General features: G+C 38.6%; 3 protein-coding genes and 1 pseudogene across 4 annotated transcripts; all 4 read right to left on the reverse strand.

Moving 5' to 3' along the window:
- Window positions 1-2,038: 2,038 nt before the first annotated feature.
- Window positions 2,039-4,721, reverse strand: LOC126761000 (uncharacterized; annotated as a pseudogene).
- Window positions 4,722-4,795: 74 nt separating this feature from the next.
- Window positions 4,796-7,818, reverse strand: LOC126760999 (uncharacterized). The gene is made up of 3 exons (XM_050476853.1): window positions 5,604-7,818; window positions 5,252-5,419; window positions 4,796-5,191 (listed from the first exon to the last, which is right to left on the reverse strand). Exons 1-3 carry the CDS (start codon window positions 5,820-5,822, stop codon window positions 5,033-5,035), a joined length of 546 nt encoding a protein of 181 aa, XP_050332810.1. The 5' UTR covers window positions 5,823-7,818; the 3' UTR covers window positions 4,796-5,032.
- Window positions 7,819-11,308: 3,490 nt separating this feature from the next.
- LOC126760997 (uncharacterized) lies at window positions 11,309-21,626 on the reverse strand. The gene is made up of 3 exons (XM_050476850.1): window positions 21,393-21,626; window positions 11,726-11,893; window positions 11,309-11,665 (listed from the first exon to the last, which is right to left on the reverse strand). Exons 1-3 carry the CDS (start codon window positions 21,609-21,611, stop codon window positions 11,501-11,503), a joined length of 552 nt encoding a protein of 183 aa, XP_050332807.1. The 5' UTR covers window positions 21,612-21,626; the 3' UTR covers window positions 11,309-11,500.
- On the reverse strand, window positions 14,541-15,999 carry LOC126760998 (uncharacterized). 2 transcript variants are annotated; one of them, XM_050476852.1, is made up of 3 exons: window positions 15,764-15,999; window positions 15,394-15,561; window positions 14,541-15,333 (listed from the first exon to the last, which is right to left on the reverse strand). In XM_050476852.1, exons 1-3 carry the CDS (start codon window positions 15,974-15,976, stop codon window positions 15,169-15,171), a joined length of 546 nt encoding a protein of 181 aa, XP_050332809.1. In that variant the 5' UTR covers window positions 15,977-15,999; the 3' UTR covers window positions 14,541-15,168. The 2 variants fall into 2 exon arrangements, with proteins under 2 accessions (XP_050332809.1, XP_050332808.1); XM_050476851.1 differs by having other exon boundaries at window positions 15,758-15,999.
- Window positions 21,627-22,207: the final 581 nt, after the last annotated feature.

Here is a 22,207-nt window from a genome sequence, read left to right on the forward strand (position 1 = left end):
CATTTGCTTGTACTTTGATGGTTGCCACTACTGCGTGAAAAGCGCTACAGTGGCCTGGAAAAAATGCCAGGCGCAGTGGTCCAAAGTATTGGGGATGCAGCTGAAATCAGAGAGAATTTCGGAATTGCTCTCTCTATGACTCTTAATGTGTGCGGTTTCTCTTTAGATTTTATTATTTATCGCCTACATTTAGCGTGATGTCTACTGTTGTTTTAACCTGGTTTTACTGTACTTGCATGGAAGCATCCAAGGTGCATACATACATATTTATATGGATTCTTATGTGCATCATATAAATATATTTGCGATCGTTCGCTCTATTGCCCCCACTGTGTTATTACTTTTATAGTTGTGCTAATTTGTAGTGGGTATAATTTTCTGTTTTTTTTTTGTTATTACTAATTCATGGTATTTTTAACTTTTTCCGCTTGACTCGCACCAATAGTTAAGAGCTGTAATTATGCATTAAATAATTAAAGTGATAAGTGACACGCTCACTTACATACATATGCATTAGGGTGTGTCATTCTGAGGCAACCTTTTTTTTCAACTGAAAAACAGGCTAAAAATTTCGAAAATGTGAAAAAAGTCACTCAAAAGATGAGCTCTTAATATTAATATTAAGATTTCAAGCACCTCTTCGGAATCGATCTTCAGTAGTCGAAGTCGATTAAGAATCGATTCTTGACATTCGAAAAATCGATTATTTTACGAGAAAACTCGATTCTCGAGTAGAATCCGAATCGAGTTTACCATCCCTACCGGCAGCCATCGCGTGCACATATAATAATCTCCGCACAATAACCACCACAAAAAAATGATTTTTTTTCCATGTTATTTATATAGAAAACAGAAAATTTGAAACAGGCACCTCTTAATATTAATATTAAGAGCTTATCTTTTGAGTGACTTTCCTTTTCACATTTTCGAAAGTTTTTAGCCTGTTTTTCAGTTGTAAAAAAAGGTTAACTCAGAATGACACACCCTAATATTCATATTTGATGTTACTATGGAACAATGACGTAAAAAGCTTTCAACTAGGTTAGGTTAGGTTCAAATCCAAGACACCGACAATTTACGTGGTTTGCGATGCCAAAAACTCCCTAAAACGCAAGTGAAACTTCAAACTTTGTCTTTATTCCTTACAAGTCAGCCTAGAATATTGATTTCGACTACAGTAAGTTTGCTTGGATGGATAAAGTTTGAACATATTTCGTGTTTAAACATTACTCTCGTAAAAGTAGGACAGTGTAAAGGAAGAACTGAGATAATTCCAGCTCATCTTCTTTCAAACAAGTTGGAGAATTTTTATGTGGTAAAATTTTTATATTGCGACTTGGAAAGTGTGGAGGAAAAGTCAATTTTTGCTGAGGATGAGAGGGTCATTTATCTTTCGTAGGGATCTTAAGGCAGATATCCAGCCACATAGTAATAATTTGCTGGAAGTCAACGGAACTCTGATTCGGTCGCATTCTGATGATATTGAACCAAATATTTTTTTTTATAGTGGGAGGAAGCAACGAAAGTTGGAGTGCCGGAGTTTAATCCGCAAAATCTTACCTACTCCCATCTCATTCCTCTCCCACGGGACCACTGTCCGTATCCGTATTGAATCCGCACACAGTATAACTGAACTCATTAGTTTAGCTATTAAATATCGTCGGCTGGAGCGCTCACAGCCTTTATTTGCCATCATTCTAAATAAAGCATTAAAGATTTTATTTGCTTTACATGCCATGTTTTCCAAGTGTTTCTGAATTTCAGTCTTAAGTCTACTATTACACCAAGATACTGCAACTGTAGCTGTGAAGTAATCTCACTTTCTCCTATGGGGACCGATATCATTTCTTAAATTTTCCTGGAACTTATGAGCGAGACTTCTGTTTTCTGCTCTGCCAACGAACCAAATGCGGTTTTCAATGTACAAAGCCTTTCATACCTTAGTGAATACTTACCTTTACTTAAGGTTTATTTCGAAATATTCTTTAGATGGTTTGCAACGTTTTGAAAACTTTACTTAAACAATATTTAGAAGTTCAAAACTATTCCAAGGTACATACATTTTTACGAAAAAATTAAATTGGAGTGAGTAACCTTAAATTTTGAGTACGAATTAAACAATAACAATGTAGTAAAATAATTTTACTATAGGATATTATTATCAGAGAATATTAATTCAACAATTCCTCATTTTCACCTGCCGAAATCAAGTATTATTTTAATGTTACTCCTTGTTGAAGTAGACCCTCACGTCAGCTTTCCAATCATTGTAGGCGGCCACCATCAACTTAAACAGGTATTCGCCCTCTGGCACCGGCATTCGGCCAAACATTTCGTCGCGTAATATTAAATTTTCGACGATTAAGTCTTGCTGCAAGGAATTACAAAACAAAATATAAATTTGTTTTCGATGAAAGTGGTCACAATAGGTACATTGAAGGGACAAGTGTGATTAATGTTCGATTGTTTGAGGAAAATATTCACGAATATATTGACAAAAGGATAACGCTTCTTGTTCGCCATGAAATCACAAAAATCGACGGTAACATTATACAAAAAAGGACGGAAACCTGTGGCTTTCTTGAACAATGCGAGATTTATCTGGAAAGAATGAAGTGGCAGCATTTTAGAAGAACGAATACAGAAATTTAGCGGAAACCAATGTTTTTATGAAGCAGCAAAAAAGGAATCAGTTGTCATTTCGAAACGGAACATGTTACTCACACTGGTATTAGTCACTGGTAATTGAAAAAGTTTTACATGCACAGTTAGAGCGATCACGCCACGGTTCGGAACACTTAGTCTACATTTACCGAAATCTGCGAATTTCTTGTCGAAACTGCTGCATTTAATATTAGTGAATTTTGTACGTGTATGAACCGGATTAGATAAGAGTACACAATTTATTAACGCGAAGTAATAAAATTTAGCAGCGGCCTGCATTTCGGAATACCAAAATGTGATAAAATATTTTTGGCGTAACCAATTTTATTGTTTTTTCACCAAGACAGAATAGCTCAAGCTGATTTAAAATTAATTGCGCATTTCTCATTTTTCAATAAATTGTTTGACCGAATTAAAAAGCCATTACGTTTTTCAACCTATGAACTCATGAACAAAAAATTCATTAGATTGCCTGAAAAGAAGACCGACTGCATTCTGTGTCGGACTGTTTTGGAGGACAGCAAAAATTGCGGAACTTTTATCCATAATAATCAAGACTGCATTTTCTTTCTCATTGTGGCATCAAATCGACAAGTCGGCTTTTCAGGAAGTTTTTAGGGGCTTAGATAACACCAAATTTTTGCTTATGCACAAAAAACAAAAAATACAGTTAAGCCAAAACTAGATTTCCATTGAAATCTTTCCAACAGAGTGGACATCTTCTTCTTTCTCTGCTTCTCCCGGCGGGTACTGCTCGAATACTTTCAGAGTCGGAGTGTTTTCATCCATACGGACGACAGCCGCTGTCTTTTAATTCGCTGAACTATGTCAATGTCGTCGTATAACTCGTACAGATCAACGTTATATCGGTATTCGCCATTGGCAATGCGCAAAGGACCATAAATATTCTGCAGAACCTTTCTCTGGAAAACTCGCAACGTCGACTCATCAGATGTTGTCATCGTCCATACCTCTGCACCATAAAGCAAGACGGGAATAAAGTAAAACATGGTTTTTATTCGTCGAGAGAGGACTTTACTTCTCAATTGCCTACTCAGTCCGTAGTTGCTCCTGTTGGCAAGAGTTATTCTGCGTTGGATTTCGATGCTGAGATTGTTGTTGTTGATAATACTGATTCCACGATTGATGAAATTGTAAACGACTTCGGAGTTATGATTGTCAACATTTCGCCTTCTCGATTCAGCTTTGCAGCTCGAATTATTTTCTCCAGCATAAATTGAAGAAGTCACACTATAGGCGTCGCCTTGTCTGAAATTTCGTTTGGTACCGAATGGCTCGGAGTATTCCCTAGTTTTAGTACACTCTGGTAGTCTGTCACTAGATCATCTCTGGGGGTTCTACAAGAGTATGCTCCGGTCTTGAAACTTTCTGCTAGTATTCGCATTTTTTCTCAGAATTTTCAAGCATTATCCCTGTCGGCCATATTGTCAAGCTCTTCGTACTAATGCATTACGGCCTCTCTCCTTTTCTGTCTGCAAATGCGTCTCGGTTTCCTCTTCAGTTCTTAGCATCTATCCCATCCCGCACGAGTTGAAGTGGATTGTAAGGTTGCGAGGTAGGTAGTATGTTTTCTCTCCACTGCAACAGGACACTCCTCATCGCACCAGCTATTCTTTAGCATTTTCTGAAAACCATTGATTTCGTTTGCGGCTGTACATAAGGAACTTGAAATGCCGTCCCACAATTCCCTCATACCGAGGTGTTGACGAGTACTCTCAGAGAGCAGGAGTGCAAGCCGAGTAGAAAATCGTACGGTGGTCTGTTGTGAGTGCAGCTTCTCGACGTCGAATCTTACTTGCTGCACAGAGGCGAGAGCTAGTCGTGGCTGCAACAAGATAGTGGTCCAAGTCATGTGTTAGATTACCCTTTGTTTCGGGTATTGATTTGGATACTTATTACTCGGATGGTAAAACAAATTTTATTGCCTTCTTGGTTTCGACTAAATTAATTTTGGCGTTATGCGAATGGTAAAAAAAAATATTATGGTCACATTCAAACTAAAAGTTTTACTAAAGAAATTTATAAAATAAATTATGTTATATCATAAAAACTGACCTGACTTCCACCCTTATTACAGATTCACTTCACTCAAAGTGAAAAGACAGACGCATTTTTACACCCCGAGCAATTTTATTACATTTACATTAAAGTTACCATTTATAAGTTTATTTATTAGAACAAATCCAATAAATAAAATATTATAAAAGCAAGCATTAATATATAATGTTTTACGATAAATACTTATCTTTTGGCAATATTTTCGAAATAGGTTGGCATCTTTCTTAGTTTTTTGCATAATATAAATGCATCTATTCTCCATATTTGCTATCACTTCCTCAACTAAATGCTACTCTTTATTGAGTTTTATTGTGAAGTAAGCCTTCACATCAGCCTTCCATTCGTTGTAGGCTCCCACCATCAACTTAGTCATATACTCTCCCGCTGGCACCGGTAGCCGCCCGAACATATCATCCCGCAATATTAGATTTTGAATGATTATGTCATGCTGTAAGGCAAAAAATTTATAAAAATATACCATTTCCATTAATTCCGATATCATACGTACGTTATAGGGACAGGTGTGGTTAATGTTGGACTTCGTCAGGAAGGCACCATGGAATATATTAAGGAAAGGATAACGTTTCTTGTTCGCCATGTAACCACAAAAATCGACGGTAACATTGTACAAAAATGGACGGTAACCACTGGCTTTCTTGAAAAATGCAAGGTTTACCTTTAGAGAGAGATGAGAACAAATGTCTGAGTTGATGAATAATGAAATATAGCTTAAGTTGACTTTGCGAATAAAAAGCAAACAATTTAAATATTATTGCTCTCTCTGCTTTAGATAGCTCCAGTAGAAAGGGAAAAAGCCCAACACTTTAACCCGTAATACTCAAAAATATTCAATCACTTACACTGACATTATTAACTGGTAACTGAAAGAGCCGAACATGCAAGGATAATGCGATCTCTCCCCTTTTCGGCACATGCAGGCGACAACTCTTGAAATCGGCGAAAGGCTTATCCAGCGTTTTGCAGTTGATGTTGGTTAATTTTGTAAAAGTATCAACAAACCCACTTGAAATGAACAGATATATAAACACGAGCCAACGAAACTTCCTGGAGGTCTCCATTTCAATAAGTTTTGATGAGTATTTTTCTGCTTAATTGTATACTGCTTGTTAGGAAAATTTAAAAAAATGTAGATAAATTAAAAATCTATGACAATTGATTGATTGCCCTGCAATTTGTTTTATGTTTTATTGCATTTGGATTTGCGTGTTAAATATTGAAAAATTTAAAATAAATATGTAAGGGAAGGCCACTTTCGGGTATAGTCGAAATTTTGATAACTCTACAATATGTGAAAGAATCTCACACGGTCCTATATCGTATATACTGGTGCGTAGTACCGCATTTGCCGGTTTCTGTCCAGAGTAAGGGTTCTTCCTTGACTGGGTGATTTACCCTCCTCAGGTGTCTAAAGTAAAATTTACACTGGCGCCATACATTTTAGTTCTCATCGGGGCTCGGACAAAAGCCCGTTGGCACCGGTTCCGGTCTTTTTCGGTTACGACTCCAGGTCTTTCACTACTTGCCCGGATTTTGTCAAAGCCACTACTCACCGGTCTACGGTTTTAGGGAGGGCTGTGTGGACTTATCACGAAATAACCTTTTGCCGCCTCGAATTTTGGCTTCGCCACAACTTATGAAACGAAATTTGTCATCCCCGGCGACTTCCACGAAAAGAGCTGTCTGCTTTGACGTAAGTTCCTCCAGGAATTGACACTTGCCGCTCCCGGTGTTTGTTGATGTCTCCCTTTGTAGTGTTCGATGGCGTTGACGTGCCTGAATCCTGGGTTATGTTTTTCAGATTTTATCGGAATATTCGTATATTAGGAATAACAAGACCTAGTATTTAATAAAAAGACCGAAACATCACATTTAATCATTTAATTATCGAACTAATTAATGAAAAACAAACGGCTATTTTAAAATTGGGCCTCTAGGCAAAGTGTAGTTGGTGCTGTAATCCCGATCTTTGACGAGCATAATCTATGAAAATGTTTGATCTTTTCTGAAGCACTAAATGATCGCGAGACAGAAGCGTGTAAATTGCAAAATATTTGCGGAAAGGCTCCTTATTTTCGAGCGTTGATGGCATTCGATAAGTTGTAAAGGGTAAGACTGGTTTAAAAATTTGCATAGTAAACGTGTCTGCGGTAAATAGGTACTTTGGACAACTTATCAGTTCCATGAATGGACTACTTTTTTGCGAAATTTTTTCAACTGCGTTGACTCCATCTTCTCCGATGTAATGGAACCATCATAGAAATGAAGATGAGTCACTCACTGCGGTGAATCTTCACTTCATTTCAGAGAAGTCTCTTTTTACTGCAATCTTCATCTATTTCTTCATTTAGGTCGTTTCCATACTTTTTAATACTTATAGGTTCTAATAGATTTACTGTATAAATCTCAAATAATGAAGCAGTATCAATCACAACTAATTTCGAAAATTAGGTCCTTCCCTGATGTCTTTCACCGAAAGTAATCTTTCGACTCTTCGATACTATAGTCAAGCCCATTATGTTCTATAGGGTTTTTGTGTATTGGATGACCCTAGAAAAGACCACGCTTGCAAGGAAGTTGTAGAGCGTCCAACGAGCCGAGCTCATTAGCATGTGTGGCGTTCAAAGATTCACTCCAACCATGCCACTTAATCGTGCGAATTGCCATTTTGCAATATTGCCCATATATGGTATATAGGCAGAAGGAGTACGCCTGAGAAATTTTCCATCAGCCTCAAAGAATCTGGACATATACCAGATCTGTTCGATCAGGAGTCGCCAAACCAAACTCTGATAGTTTTTTCTCCATCCACATACCTGCGAGGGCCTTGTGGGTGGTAGAGCAGCAAGCTTCTTTACGAATGAATTAAAGCTTGAGGGAACGTTTGATGGAGGAATCAATTGTCATCAACTTCAGATTTCTTGACTATTGTACCAGGCTACAGTGGAATCACAGGCAACCTTAACTCAGCTATTAGAGCTCTTAGCCAACACTGGGCTACAATGAGCTCTTTTCCCACAGTAAGACTAGCTAGGAGGATGGAGTCATGTGTAGAAGTTCACGCAAGTGAGGAAAGTTCTCTGATCGCCATTCACTTGGGAGTGGCCAGAAACGATTATTTTACACATGGCTCAAGCAGCTCACTACTTCCGGTCTTTGACCAAGTATCCTCTGGGTAGCCTAAGAACATCCGTTCGAAGGCGAGCTAAAGTGAGAAGGCGAAACATTCCCTACAAGGGTTGTGCGCTGGGTTTGGGACCCGCCACGTAAAAACCACCCCCAGTGAAGAGCTACAACCAGCCTCGGATGAGAGACCCCCCTTTTGATGACGACCATGGCAAATGAAACAAGGACTACGAATTGAGGGCATGCACCTGGAATGTCCGGTCCCTTAATTGGGAAGGTGCCGCTGCCCAGCTGGTTGATGTCCTCGTAAAGACAAAGGCTGACATCACCGCCGTCCAAGAAATGCGATGGACGGGACAAGGACAGAGACGAGTAGGTCCTTGTGACATTTACTACAGTGGCCATATAAAGGAGCGCAAGTTTGGTGTAGGATTCGTGGTGGGAGAGAGACTCCGTCGCCGAGTACTATCATTCACTGCGGTGAATGAACGTCTAGCCACAATCCGCATCAAAGCGAGGTTCTTCAACATATCGCTGATTTGCGCCCACGTCCCGACGGAAGAGAAGGACGATGTGACCAAAGATGCCTTCTATGAGCGCTTGGAGCGCGCTTATGAGAGCTGCCCCCGCCACGATGTCAAAATCGTGCTTGGCGACTTTAACGCCAGGGTGGGCAAAGAAGGTATATTTGGCACTACGGTCGGTAAATTCAGCCTCCACGACGAAACATCCCCAAATGGGTTGAGGCTGATTGACTTCGCCGGGGCCCGAAATATGGTTATCTGTAGTACTAGATTCCAGCATAAGAAGATTCATCAAGCTACCTGGCTGTCTCCGGATCGAAAAACTACCAACCAGATCGATCATGTTGTGATAGACGGAAGACACGTCTCCAGTGTTTTAGATGTGCGTGCGCTCCGAGGTCCTAACATCGACTCGGACCACTATCTTGTTGCAGCTAAGATTCGCACCCGCCTCTGTGCAGCAAAAAACGCGCGCCATCAAACACAAGGAAGGTTCGACGTCGAGAAGCTGCAATCACAACAGACAGCTGAACGATTTTCTACTCGGCTTGCACTCCTGCTCTCTGAGAGCACTCGTCAACAACTCGGTATAAGGGAACTGTGGGACGGCATTTCAAACTCCTTACGTACAGCTGCAACCGAAACCATTGGTTTTCGGAAAGTGCAAAAGAACAGCTGGTACGACGAGGAGTGCCGTGTCGCAGCGGAGAGAAAACAGGCTGCCTACCTCGCAACGTTACGATCGACCACTACACGTGCGGGATGGGATAGATACCGAGAGTTGAAGAGGGAAGCGAGACGCATTTGTAGACAGAAAAAGAAAGAGGTTGAAATGCGTGAGTACGAAGAGCTTGATTTGCTGGCCGACAGGGGTAATGCTCGAAAATTCTACGAAAAAATGCGGCGGCTTACGGAAGGTTTCAAGACCGGAGCATATTCCTGTAGGACCCCCAAAGGTGATCTAGTCACTGATGCCCAAAGCATACTTAAATTATGGAGGGAACACTTCTCCAGCCTGCTGAATGGCAGTGAACGCACAACACCAGGAGAAGGAGAACCCGATTCCCCAATCGATGACGATGGAGCAGACGTTCCATTACCCGACCATGAAGAAGTTCGAATAGCAATTGCCCGCCTGAAGAACAACAAAGCGGCAGGAGCCGACGGATTGCCGGCCGAGCTATTCAAACACGGCGGCGAAGAACTGATAAGGTGCATGCATCAGCTTCTTTGTAAAATATGGTCAGACGAAAGCATGCCCAACGATTGGAATTTAAGTGTGCTATGCCCAATCCATAAAAAAGGAGACCCCACAATCTGCGCCAACTACCGTGGGATTAGCCTCCTCAACATCGCATATAAGGTTCTATCGAGCGTACTGTGTGAAAGATTAAAGCCCACCGTCAACAAACTGATTGGACCTTATCAGTGTGGCTTTAGACCTGGCAAATCAACAACCGACCAGATATTCATCATGCGCCAAATCTTGGAAAAGACCCGTGAAAGGAGAATCGACACACACCACCTCTTCGTCGATTTCAAAGCTGCTTTCGACAGCACGAAAAGGAGCTGCCTTTATGCCGCGATGTCTGAATTTGGTATCCCCGCAAAACTAATACGGCTGTGTAAACTGACGTTGAGTAACACCAAAAGCTCCGTCAGGATCGGGAAGGACCTCTCCGAGCCGTTCGATACCAAACGAGGTTTCAGACAAGGCGATTCCCTATCGTGCGACTTTTTCAACCTGCTTTTGGAGAAAATAGTTCGAGCCGCAGAACTAAATAGAGAAGGTACCATCTTCTATAAGAGTGTACAGCTGTTGGCGTATGCCGATGATATTGATATCATCGGCCTCAACACCCGCGCCGTTAGTTCTGCTTTCTCCAGGCTGGACAAGGAAGCACAGAAAATGGGTCTGGCAGTGAACGAGGGCAAGACGAAATATCTCCTGTCATCAAACAAACAGTCGTCGCATTCGCGACTTGGCTCTCACGTCACTGTTGACAGTCATAACTTTGAAGTCGTAGATAATTTCGTCTATCTTGGAACCAGCGTAAACACCACTAACAATGTCAGCCTTGAAATCCAACGCAGGATAACTCTTGCCAACAGGTGCTACTTCGGACTGAGTACGCAATTGAGAAGCAAAGTCCTCTCTCGACAAACAAAAACCAAACTCTATAAGTCACTCATAATTCCTGTCCTGCTGTATGGTGCAGAGTCTTGGACGATGTCAACAACGGATGAGTCGACGTTGCGAGTTTTCGAGAGAAAAGTTCTGCGAAAGATTTATGGTCCTTTGCGTGTTAACCACGGCGAATACCGCATTCGATGGAACGATGAGCTGTACGAGATATACGACGACATCGACATAGTTCAGCGAATTAAAAGACAGCGGCTACGCTGGCTAGGTCATGTTGTCCGGATGGACGAAAGCACTCCAGCTCTGAAAATATTCGACGCAGTACCCGCCGGGGGAAGCAGAGGAAGAGGAAGACCTCCACTCCGTTGGAAGGACCAAGTGAAGAAGGACCTGGCTTCGCTTGGAATATCCAATTGGCGCCACGTAGCGAAAAGAAGAAACGACTGGCGCGCTGTTGTTAACTCGGCTATAATCGCTTAAGCGGTTTCTACGCCAATTAAGAAGAAGAAGAAGACTAGCTTCTCTTAAGTTGTGGGACTCTAACAGGACATTGCCCTATTGGTGTTAATGCCGTAAAGTTGTGAATCTTCCCGGACGCCATCTGCAGAAGCTGTGTAGAAGAAGATAAGAAGAAAACATTTCAGCACTTCATTCTTGATTGCCACGCGTTTGCGAGATTGAGATACAAACACTTGGGAACTCACACTTTCAGATATCCCACCGAACGGGTGGAAATAGAAATTAAACGCCTGAGTAAATTTTTATCGGTCAGAAGGCGTTTTACAAATCTATTGGTTCGAATTACAGCAGTTATATTTTTATGCAGTCCTCTGCATCTAGCTAGTAATCCAAATGTTACTTCTGGATCAGCCATCATTCTTCATTTACTACTTCGTCACATAGCAATTTATCTATTTTATCAAATCGGAATTAAGTGGACGCCACTTTAACGCTCCTCTTTATTGAGTTTTATGGTGAAGTAGGCCTTCACATCAGCTTTCCATTCGTTGTAGGCGCCCACCATTAACTTAAACAAATACTCTCCCGCTGGCACCGGCAATCGTCCGAACATTTCGTCCCGCAAAACTAGATTTTTAACGATTATGTCATGCTGTGAGGTAAAAAAAATTACATGTTTTACCATTTCCATTAATACCGTTATCATACGTACGTTGTAGGGGCAGGTGTGGTTAATGTTAGAGTCCTTCTTAAGAACGCCATGGAAAATATTTAGAAAAGGAAAACGTTTCTTGTTCGCCATAAAACTACAAAAATCGACGCTAACATTGTACAAAAAGGGGCGATAACCACTGGCTTTCTTGAAAAATGCAAGGTTTACCTGTAGAGAGAGATGAGAACAAATGTCTGAGTTAATGAATAATGAAATATAGCTAAAGTTGACTTTGTTTTATCAAAATACTTTTAGCACAAGATTGCGAATAAAAACCAAAAAATTTAAAGATTATATTTCACCCTGCTTTATGTAGCTCCAGTAGAAAGGGAAAAAGTCCAACACTTTAACCCGTAATACTCAAAAATATTCAATCACTTACACTGACATTATTAACTGGTATCTGGAAGAGCCGAACATGCAAGGATAATGCGATCTCTCCCCTTTTCGGCACATGCAGGCGACAACTCTTGAAATCGGCGAAAGGCTTATCCAGCGTTTTGCAGTTGATGTTAGTTAATTTTGTAAAAGTATCAACAAAACCACTTGAAATTAACAGATATATAAACGCGAGCCAACAAAACTTCCTAGGGATCTCCATTTCAACAAGTTGTGACGAGTAATTTTCTGCTCAATTATATGCCGCCTGTTGTGGAAGTATGGAAATATTATAGAGCAACTAAAAGCATATGAAATGTAAATTATAATTGCATTAAATTGGTTTGGTATTTATTTGTCATGACAAGTCGATTTGCGGGTTCAATAATGAAAAATTTAAAAAGATCAAGTAAGGGAGGCTACTTTCGAGTACAGCCGAAGTTTTGACAACCCTATAATTTGTGAAAGAATCTCACACGGTTTTATATATTATATATACTGGTGCTGCACGACCTTGTCGGTTTCTGTCTAGTGTAAGAGACCTTGCTTGGTTGGGCGATTTACCCTCCCTCAGATGCCTGAAGTAAGCTTGATTCTAATCATTACAGCCCTCATCGGGGCGCCGAAACCTGCTGTACAAACGTCCGCCGGCTGCAGTGCCGGTATTTTTCAACTTCGAGTTCAGCTCTTCCACCACTTAAACGGGTTTGTTTAGAGCCACCACTCACCGATCTGCGATTGGAGAAAGGCTGTTTGGACATATCCCACACAATCTTTTGCTATCCCTTTTCTTGACTGCGCTTTTACTTTTTAAAGGAAGCTCATCATCCTTGGCGTATTCTTCGAAAAGAGTTGTCTCCTCTGTCGCAAGTCCCTCCAGGAATTGACACTTGCCGCTCCTGGTGTTCGTTTGGTGTCTACCTTTGTAACGTTCAATGACGTTGACACGCCTGAATCCTGGCTTCTGCGATTTCTTTGTCCGTTGTGAATTGTGTCTGTAATTTTTGTCTTCTCTGTTCGACTGGTAGCTCGATAAAACAAACATCGTGGTCTGGTTGGTATAACACTAGAAAAACGATAGCTTAGTAACTATAACTTTATTACCTGAAATCAGTAATTACTGCATTGTGAAAAAATAAATAATGCGCAAATAAAGTAATTTAACGGTGATTTTTATAGCATGTTATTAATAAGTATTAACAATAAAAATATGTATTTCAGTTCGGAAAAGAAAAAAATTAATGCATTATCTGGTCATTTTAAGCAAATGAAATTAAAATGAATTGCCACCACGGGCACGCTTTCAGAAGTCCAGACGTTGAAAAAAACATAAGTCGGCCGATACTAACGGTACGAAGTTCATCAATCGTCGATTGACATAGATCATAGACTTCACGTAGCCCCACAAAAAATATTCTAACGGTGTCAAATCGGACGGCCGAGGCGGCCAATTGACTGTGCCACTTCATGAGATAACACATTCACCAAACTTGATTTTCAATAAATCGATTGTGACGTTCGCTGTTTAGCTTGTGCCGTCGTCCTGTAGGAATCACATATTGTCCATGTCCATATCATCGAATTTGCGCCAAAAATATTCGGTTATCATTGAGCGGTAGAGATTCCCATTCACAGTAACCTACCGGTCTTGATCATCACAATGGTGTATACAATGGTGACTTATGGAATACATGTGGATTGCTGTCTGACCAATAACGTATATTTTACTTATTGATGAAGCCATTCAGCCAGAAATGAGCCTCATTGCTGAAGATGATTTGATTTTTTTTGTTGAAAATCCGGATCATTTTCATGTTGTTGTTCACGAACATACGACGATTCTGGAGGTCAGGCGGCTTTATTTCTTGCATCAATTTGATTTATAAGAGAGACTGACTGGGTCTTCCTCTATTGATGCGCCGGCGTCAACAATATTCTCGACACTACGTGCACTTCTTTGTCTCACTTTTCTACTAGACGCTCAATTTTGGATCTGACAGTACGATTATGACGCTCTTAAAGTTGAGGCCACTGACTCTGAATTTCGGTAGTAAATTTTAATAATTTCGGCTCGTAGTTGGTTCATATTGTTGAAATGACAAACCTTACTGGCGAGAAATGTCAAACGGGAAAAAATGTAGCGTCGTTTGCTGTCCCCATCGGTCTATTTTTGCAGCGTCTCTATTGAAAAACCCATTAGTAATTTTTAAGTTTCCGGTTCGAATTCAAATTCCTAGTTCAATATATGCTTTAAAATACCATACACTCAGTCCTTTTTTTACGCGATTTTCGGTTCTGCCACTAATCGCGTAAAAAAAAAATTGCGTAAAAATGGTTAGTTTTCCAATATTAACTACCGAATTGGATCCGAATATAAAAAATATCGCGTATAAAAAAATATACGCGCAAAAAAAATATTCAAAAGCAATACAATAAGTTTCAAATTTCAGACTTATGATTTATTCATTCATAACAAAATAAAAAATACAAAACAAAAACCATATATAAAAGAGAAGAAAGTAGAAAATAGGTAGATTTATTGAAAAAAAAAACCGTTGAATGCTGTTTAATCACTGTCATTATCCGTAGTTTAAATTATTTTTAGCCGCTTATTTTGATGGCCGGCACTGATATCACTAGAATTTGTATCAGAATCAATAGTAAGAACTATGGAATGATGTTCTGATTGACTTAGCGTCTCCGACTGAGTTTGCACCATAAACTCAGTTAATTTTGTTTGAATGCTTCTTTTTAGACCCAATAAATTCCGATGTAGTTCTTTATATCTTAACATACATACACTCAATTCTTTTTGAAAAATTCGTGCACGTTCTGCTGCAAGTTTAAGACCAAGCAAAAAACGAAAAAAAGCAATCGCGTTAAAGTGAGAAATTCGCGTAAAAAAAGGAATTTGCGCTGCAAAAATAACCGCGTTAAAGTGAAATAGCGTAAAAAGAGGTCGCGTAAAAAAAGGACTGAGTGTAATTAATTTCTTTATTTCATTTACTATTTAATTGTATAGCAATTTATCTTTTTCATCAAATCGGAATTAAGTGGACACCGCTTTAACGCTCTTTTTTATTGAGTCTTATGGAGAAGTAGGCCTTCACATCAGCTTTCCATTCGTTGTAGGCGCCCACCATTAACCTAAACAAATACTCTCCCGCTGGCACCGGCAATCGTCCGAACATATCGTCCCGCAAAACTAGATTTTTGACGATTATGTCATGCTGTGAGGTAAAAAAAATTACATGTTTTACCATTTCCATTAATACCGTTATCATACGTACGTTGTAGGGACAGGTGTGATTAATGTTGGAGTCTTTCGCTATAATGTCAAAGAATATCTTTAGAAAAGGAAAACGTTTCTTGTTCGCCATAACTTCACAAAAATTAGCTGAAATATTATACAAAAAGGGGCGGTAACCACTGGCTTTCTTGAAAAATGAAACGTTTATCTGCAAAGAAAGAAGACCAAAAATGTGAAATGTAGCTAAAGTTAATGTTTTGCATAAAACTAGTGTTGTCAGAAGATTGCGAATAAAATCCAAACAATTGAAAGAGTATTCCTCATTCTGATTTCGGTAGCTTCAGTAAAAAGGAAAAAATCTCGACACTTTAACCCGTAACTCTCAAAACTAATCCGCAACTTACACTGACATTATTAACTGGTATCTGGAAGAGCCGGACATGCAAAGATAATGCAATCTCTCCCCTTTTCGGCACATGCAGGCGACAACTCTTGAAATCCGCGAAAGGTTTGTCGAACGCTTTGCAGTCGATATTTGTTAATCTTGTAAAAGTATCAACAAAACCGCTTAAAATCAACAGATATATAAACGCGAGCCAATGAAACTTCCAGGAGGTCTCCATTTCAACAAGATTTTATAAGTATTTTTCTGCTTTTACATATTCGTTTGTAAGGGACACTTTTAAAAATTTAGAAAAATTAAAGCATATGAAAAGTAAATTATAATTGCATCAAATTGGCCTATTATTTATTTTTAGTTTCATGGCTGTCGATTTGCGGCTTCAATAATGAAAAATTTTAAAGTATCAAGTAAGGGAGGGGCACTTTCGGGTATAGTCGAATTTTGGAAACCCTTACAATTTGTGAAAGAATCTCACTGGCCTAATATCGTATATATCGTCGAGGGTTGCAAATACTTTATCCATAAAATGTTTAGGATAAAAAATTAAATTTTAATTTTAAAATTTGTTTTATCAAATTTAATTTTAATTTTTAATTTAATTATAATTTTTAATTTTTTTAAATTAAATTTTAATTAAAATTTTTTTTAATTTAATTTTGATTTTTAACTTTTTTAAATAAAATATAAATTTTAACATTTGTTAATTAAATTTTAATTTTTAAATTATTTTTTTATTAAATATAAATTTTTTAAAGAAATTTAGTTTTTTTATAACACCTGAAACCTGAACTTGCCGGATGATTTTTGTACGTAGGGGCCTGTGTCGTTGAAATTTTTTTAGAAGGGGGTGTGATCCCGTTATCCAATAGATGTAATGCTTAACATACTGAAGCTATATCAACCAAAAAAATCGCTACATAACACCCTGTGAGCATCTTTATGTCACCGTTTGAATAAGAGATAATCGGACAATAATAAAGATATTGGATAAAACATGTGCTCAAATAGAGCATAGAAGGTATGGCACATCTTATTTCAAAATTTTCGAAATTACCAGTATCAACATCAACAAGAATGTCAGCCCCAAAATCCAAATCAGAATAACTCTTGTCAACAGGTGCTACTTCGGACAGAATAGGCAATGGGGAAGTAAAGTCCTCTCTCGACGAATATAAACCAAACTCTATAAGTCACTCATTATTCCCGTCCTGCTATGTATATGGTACAGAGGCATGGACGATGAAAACATCTGATGAGTCGACGTTACGAGTTTTTGAGAGAAAGGTTATGCGGCCTCGCTGGCTAGGTCATGTCTTCCGAATGGACGAAAACACTCCAGCTCTGAAAGTATTCGATGCAGTACCCGCCGGGGGAAGCAGAGGAAGAGGAATCCGTTAGAAAAATCAGGTGGAGAAGGACCTGTCTCGCTGTTGTTAACTTGACTACTACTTCGTAAGCGGTGTCTACGACAGTAAAAAAGAAGAATGTATGTAAATGTAAAATTCAAGAGTAAAAATGTTTGGCTGTACCCAAATTCTGTCCTTCCTTATCTGTAATAGTTATGCTTCATTTACTATTTAATCGTATAGCAATTTATCTATTTTATCATAACGGAATTAAGTGGTCTCCACTTTAACGCTCTTTTTTATTGAGTATTATTGAGTAGTAAGCTTTGACATCCGCTTTCTATTCGTTGTAGGTGCCATCATTGACTCCACCAAGTATTCGGCAATCGTCCGACTATTAAAATAATAGTTGTGTGAACATATAAAAGTGTAACATACTTAATAATGATCATTTAGGTCTAATACGGTAACTTTTTTCAATAAAAAAATATAAGAAACGTGAACTTCGACTACAGCAAAGCTATAATTACTTTTACAGGAACATTTCCTATAAAATATATGTAAAATATATTTGTCTTGATTTTGATCGACCAGATTGTATAACAGCTAGAAGCTATAGTGGTACAATGTGAACAATATTTTGGGAGATTATACCGTGGCCTTGAATAATAACCTGTGAAAAATTTCGTATTTCTTGTCAAATAAAAAAGTTTTCCATACTAACATTTGTTTCCGATCGGTCAGTTTGTACGACATTAGTACTTACATACAAACTGACAGGCATGGTACAATCGATTCAGTTCGTCACGCCGATCACTTATATTGGTATCAGCGTTACAGGGTCCGCGACGAAAAGCACGGTTCTTTAACCGACAATACTCAAAACTAATCCAACACTTACTCTAATATTATCAGCCGGTATCTGGAACAACCGCACATGCAAAGATAATGCGATCTCTCCTCGTTTTGGCACAAGGAGGCGGCAAGTGTTGAAATCAGCGAAAGGTTTGTCCAGCGCTTTGCAGTTGATATTGGTTAATTTTGTAAAAGCATCTACTAAACGACTTCAAATCATCAGATATACTAACAGAATTTCCAAGGGATCTCCATTTCAACAAGTTGTGTTGATTATTTTCTGCTCATTTATATCTCATTTGTGATGTTTGAGAACAAAAATTGTAGGGAAATTAAAAATCTATAAACATTTAACTACAATTGCAACAAATTGGCCTATTCTTTAATTTTATTTTAATCAAATATCGATTTGCGGGTTCAAAAAACCAATTTTTAAATAAACAAGTCAGGGGGTGTATATAGTATGTTGAGGTCCAAAGTGCGATACCCTTTTGCAGTCTTATTTGGTATAAATCGGTCCAACATTGCGAATTATTCAAATGATTGAAATAAAAAATATGTTTCTGTAAGGCCTGAATCGATATAGAGATCTGATCCGATTTCAATAATGTTTGCCTGTAGACCATATTTTACGAAGATATGATCCTTCTAATTGACATATAATCTTACAATTAGAATCGACTTCACTGCAACTTGAAATAGATATACATACTATAGTATACCTTTATCGGCGGCGCAGCGGGGAGAAAAATAGCGTCCCATGGTAAAAACCCTCCCCAGAGGAATGATAATACCTTATACATTATATTAACTATCTTTCCACTTACTACTTCAATGTTTTCGAAGAATATGTCAAATTCGACGTAATGTTTTCTACTCTCATCACATATGTAAACTTCTTTTTTCGGTTGGTGCTGGGTGGAACAAACGATTTGAAAACCAATAATAAAGTTCATACATAGACTTTCAGTCAAACAAAATTTTTCAAATTTTGCCGGAAAGTATGAATACAGTGGCGCATTTAGAGGGAGAAATTCGAAATAAGGAAACAGCGGGAAAAGCAACGATACTCATCGCAACCGTGTGCAAATTTCAATTTATAATTGGGTTGTTTGCTTATATTCTCGTATTCCATCTCTAACGCATTCACTCAGCGTGATTCTTTAGAAAGAATCGATCGATCTGAATATCAAAATATGATAGATACGCTGCTTGTAACGTTTCGAAATCGAAGATAAAAAGCTGAGGAACATTTGCGTTCCCTTTATTCAGACAAGAAAAAAATAGCGGCAGAACTGAAAGTTGACGAAGAAACAGCAAGAATCTACGGCCACAAACAAAACGCGAAAATTCCTGCGTGAGAATTTGTGAAGAATACTACAGGGTCTCAGTATAGATTCCTCTGTTGGATACAATCGGCTAGGATTTGAAGACGCGCTTTTCTATAGAAGTATTGGATGGATTTCAACTGAGTTTGCTGCTTCTAAAAAAGTATGCGCTTTGAAAACCAAAGTAAAGGAAAATCTTTTTGACTGTTGATATATACATATGTAGATCAAGTAACTGTTTATTTACAAAGTAAACACAGTAAGCGTGTATGCCTTAATTGACTTCATACTTGTAGAACAACTTTCCACTTCCTTGAACGGAACAGTTTTTTGCAAACAAATTTTTTTGCAACAGCGCTGAGTTCATCTTCTTTCACATCATGGAACCGTCATAGAAATGAGATTTTTCAGCGAATTTTCACTTCGTTCCACAGAAAACGCTATCAAGTATGAGGTTGAAAGTCTTACTTTTGAAGTCAATTTCTTTTTTCATTTCCATTTCTTCAATTAGGTCGATTCCGCGATCCGCGATTCCGAAGCTAATTTGCTCAAATAGTTCTTACAATGTATGGCACCTCTCAACTCGAAATGGTTGAGGAGAGAACCACAGATCCTTCTCTTTGTTAACCCTTCTCAGCCTTCTCAGAAACCGTGCGCCTAGAACTATTTAAGAATTGCCTAGCCTTCTTATTAATAACATCAAAACACTTTTTGATAAAACTAGTATGGGTACCAGGCCACAGCGGAATCGCAGGCAACTGCAAAACTGTTGAGCTGACAAGAAAGGGTGCTTTAGCTCAGCTATCAGAACTGCCCTCTCCTCGTGCGTTCTACTTCTGGATATCTGGGCTTCGCGGGAACTTGGCCAGCGCTGGGCTACAAAGAGCGCTTTTGCCTCGATAAGGCTAGCTTTCCCCTAGTTGTGGGTTCTAGCAGTATATTGCCCTATTGCCGTTCATGCCGTAAGGTTGTGCAGTTGTATAGAAGGCGACGAAGTGGAAACATTTCAGCACTTCATTTTTGATTGTCCCGCGTTTACGTGATTGAGACTAAAACTCTTAGGAGCTCACAATTTCAGATATGCCACCGAACAGGTACGAATAGAACTTAAACATCTCAGCAAATTTTTAATGGTCACAAAGCGCTTTTACTCAATTATTAGTTCATATTACAGGAGTCACATTTTTGTGGATTCACAGAGGATTGCATATATATGGTAGTAGTCCAAGTGATGATCTCTGGAACAGCCTTCAAACTTCATTTATTATTTCGTCGAAAGTGGATGCCACATTAACGCTCTTTTTCATTTAGTCTTATTGAGAAGTAAGCCTTCACATCAGCTTTCCATTCATTGTAGGCGGCCACCATTAGCTTAAACATATATTCGCCTGCTGGCACGGGTATTCGTCCGAACATATCGTCCCGTAAAACAAGATTTTTGACGATTATGTCATGCTGTAAGTCAAAAAAATTACAAATTTTACCATTTCCGCTAATTCCGTTATCATACGTACGTTGTAGGGACAGGTATGATTAATGTTCGAGTCCTTCAGAATGAAGTCAAAGAATATATTTAGAAAAGGATAACGTTTCTTGTTCGCCATAAAACCACAAAAATCGGCGGTAACATTGTATAAAAATGGACGGTAACCACTGGCTTTCTTGAAAAATGAGAGATTTATCTGTAAAGAGAGAAGCGGAATTTCGTGAAGATTGTCAATAAAAGTTTTCCAGACAAGAAATTGATTAGAACTAGTCAGTTTGTATTACAGCTTCACTAAATTTCATGAAAATATCTCGTCAAATATAAAAGTCTTCCACTCAAGCACTTAATTCCGATCGTTCAGTTTATATGACTGATTTATGATATAGTGGTCCGGTATCGACGATTCCAACAAATAAGGAGAAAAGAACGTGTACAGAACTTCATATTGAGTTAGCGAACTGAAAGAAACCTGAAGGACTAAGTCGCGTTTATATACACTGACAAATATGACCAAAATGACTCAGCTGATCACGTTGATCATTTGCTAGTATAATTTATAGGGTCTGCGACGAACATTACGACTTGTTCACTCGTTACACTCAAAATTAATCCAACACTTACACTGACATTATTAACTGGTATCTGGAAGAGCCGGACATGCAAGGATAATGCGATCTCTCCTCGTTTCGGCACATGCAGGCGACAACTCTTGAAATCGGCGAAAGGTTTGTCGAACGCTTTGCAGTCGATGTTGGTTAATTTTGTAAAAGCATCTACTAAACAGCTTGAAATCACCAGTGTTATTAAGCAGAGCCAACAAAACTTCCTTGATATCCTCATTTCAAAAAGTTGGGGTTAGTGTTTTTCTGCTCAATGATATGCCGCTGGTCAGTGAAATATCAAAAATCATAGAAAAATTAAAAATATATGAAGAGATAATTCTAATTACATCAAATATTTTAAATTTTACTGCATATCCATTTGCGGTTTCAATAATGAAAAATTAACAAGAAAAAACGTTTACTTCGGCTGCACCGAAGCTAATATACCCTTCACAGGTGCATTTTTAGTAACAATGTGTTCAGTTTGTATGGAAGCTATATGCTATAGTAATCCGATCTGAACAATTTTTACGGAGATTACATTGTTGCCCTAGAAAATAATCTATACCAAATTTGGTGAAGATACATTGTCAAATGTGAAAGTTTTCCATACAAGAACTTGATTCCGATCGTTCAGTTTATATGGCAGATATATGTTATAGTGGTCCGATATCGGCCGTTCCGACAAATGAGCAACTTCTTGAAGAGAAAATGACGTTTGCAAAATTTCAAAAGGATATCTTAAAAACTGAGGGACTAGTTCGAATATATACAGACGGACGGACGGACGGACGGACAGACAGACAGACGAAATTGGTTAAATCGACTCAGCTC

This window comes from Bactrocera neohumeralis, chromosome 6, assembly GCF_024586455.1.
Source record: "Bactrocera neohumeralis isolate Rockhampton chromosome 6, APGP_CSIRO_Bneo_wtdbg2-racon-allhic-juicebox.fasta_v2, whole genome shotgun sequence".
NCBI classification, from domain to species: domain Eukaryota; kingdom Metazoa; phylum Arthropoda; class Insecta; order Diptera; family Tephritidae; genus Bactrocera; species Bactrocera neohumeralis.